Here is a 1,928-nt window from a genome sequence, read left to right on the forward strand (position 1 = left end):
ACCACCCATCATCGTGGAGCCTGCCTACTTACTTTTAACTGGCCCTGGTCAGTAAGAAGTCTCTGAGTATCCATGTCCCCCAGGAGTGACTTCATTGCCTACATCTGTAGGTAAGAGGGGTCCAGATCCCTCCAGAGATAGATGCCTCATCTCTCCCAGAAGCATGCCACATCCTCATGTAGTTGGATGTCCAGGAAGCCACAGGTGGGCCCTGACACTCCTCACTGGGTGTCTCTGCTCCAGCTCTCACTCAGAGACACTGAGCTACACAGTATCTCCCTTGTTCATCATTTATACAAGGGCCAAAATGTAGTGTAACAAGTCACATGGTACTGAAATGTGTTCGTGACTCCTTTGTGATTATCATTGAAATCTACCAAAGACCTATTAGAGAGAAGTTATAAAACAGAAAAAGAAGCCCAGTGATGGGCAGGCACTTTCTGGAAACTCTTGTTTTCATACATTTCCCCATTGACTGCTTCCTCCCACACCCATACCTCTAGCTTTACTGAGGCTATAAAACCTTTAGTTTGAGTTCAGCCCAGTCAGAGCCAACATGAAGACAGCCACAGTGTTGCTCCTGGTGGCTTTGTTCACTACGAACATGAATATTTTCTGTGCTCTGTCTTCTTCTAAAAGTAAGTGTGTTAAGATGATCAAAGCTAAAATCAGATAGGGCTCAAATCCCAGTAAAAGCTTTGATGAGGTAGCAGAGAGAAAAGCCACGTGGGAAATGCAGGGATCAAACTCATTGCATTTGGCCTACAAAATCACTGCGCTGATCTTGTCGTCTTAAGAAAAAGGAGAGAAAAGAGGAGAGGGAGAGGGAAGAGGAGAGAGAGAGAGAGAGAAGAGAAGAGAAGAGAAGAGAAGAGAAGAGTAGAGAAGAGAAGAGAAGAGAAGAGAAGAGAAGAGAAGAGAAGAGAAGAGAAGAGAAGAGAAGAGAAGAGAAGAGAAGAGAAGAGGTGACAAAGCCTGTGAAACACATCAGGACAGGTACTCTGGTTGAGTCATGTATGTTGCATTTGGGATTCATGGGCGAACTTGTAGCTGTCATTAGAGATTTTATGGCATCTTCTAAGGTGCAAGGTTGGGGCTATGATGTCAGAAGATTTTTTTCTACTGAGACCTTATAGCTTGTGGAAGGGGACAACACTTTCCCAAGTGCCAAAATCAATACTTGGGCTAAAGAGCAGCACTGGAGCTGTTGAAGTTGAGGGAAGGGCCCTGAGGTTCAAAGGAGGATATAGAGTAAGCCAGTCTCCAGCAGGTGATGAGTCTTCAGATCTCCAGCATCAATTCTCTACCTTGTTTCATGTCTGCTTCAGGCTGCATAAACATCGTTGTATATTTCAGAATTAGAAAAGCCTGGATCTTGTCCTGAACATTCCCCAGAAAGCTTGGGCATTTGTGTTGATCTATGCTCAGGAGATGGATCGTGCCCTGGCAACTTGAAGTGCTGTAGCAATGGGTGTGGCCATGCCTGCACACGTCCTGTCTGTGAGGTGAGTATAGTCCTGTGTTTTATTTTCTATTGTTGTAATATGGCACCAGGATCAATGTAACTTGTAGAAGAAAGTTTATTGGGTGCTTACAGGTTCAGAGAGTAAGTCCATGACCCTAGTGATGGGGAGCAATGCAGCAGGCAGGTAGGCATGGCACCGGGGCATTGCCTGCAGGCTTACATCTTCAGAAGCAATCCTGAGGCAAAGAGTGAGCTAACTGGTAAAGATATGGGCCTCTGAAACCTCCCAGTCTGTCCCCTGACATACAATTTCTCCAAAAAAATCCATACCTCCCAATATGTTTCCCAAAAGTTCCAAAAACAAGGAATCGATTATTCAAATATATAAGGCTACAAGGGCCATTATCATCCATAATACAACATCTTGTCAAGGTATGTCCAAGGGACTGAGTCAGTTTCCAGG

At 44.8% G+C, this 1,928-nt stretch overlaps 1 protein-coding gene across 1 annotated transcript; it reads left to right on the forward strand.

The window, feature by feature from the left end:
- Nucleotides 1–556: 556 nt before the first annotated feature.
- Nucleotides 557–1,505, forward strand: LOC110288336 (WAP four-disulfide core domain protein 18-like; the record flags this gene model as incomplete). The annotated part of the gene is made up of 2 exons (XM_021154710.1): nucleotides 557–638; nucleotides 1,363–1,505. Coding segments are annotated over exons 1-2 (225 nt in total), but the record flags the coding sequence as incomplete, so codon positions are not given.
- Nucleotides 1,506–1,928: the final 423 nt, after the last annotated feature.

The sequence above is a fragment of the Mus caroli genome, unplaced genomic scaffold (genome assembly GCF_900094665.2).
Source record: "Mus caroli unplaced genomic scaffold, CAROLI_EIJ_v1.1 scaffold_22613_1, whole genome shotgun sequence".
Classification (NCBI taxonomy): domain Eukaryota; kingdom Metazoa; phylum Chordata; class Mammalia; order Rodentia; family Muridae; genus Mus; species Mus caroli.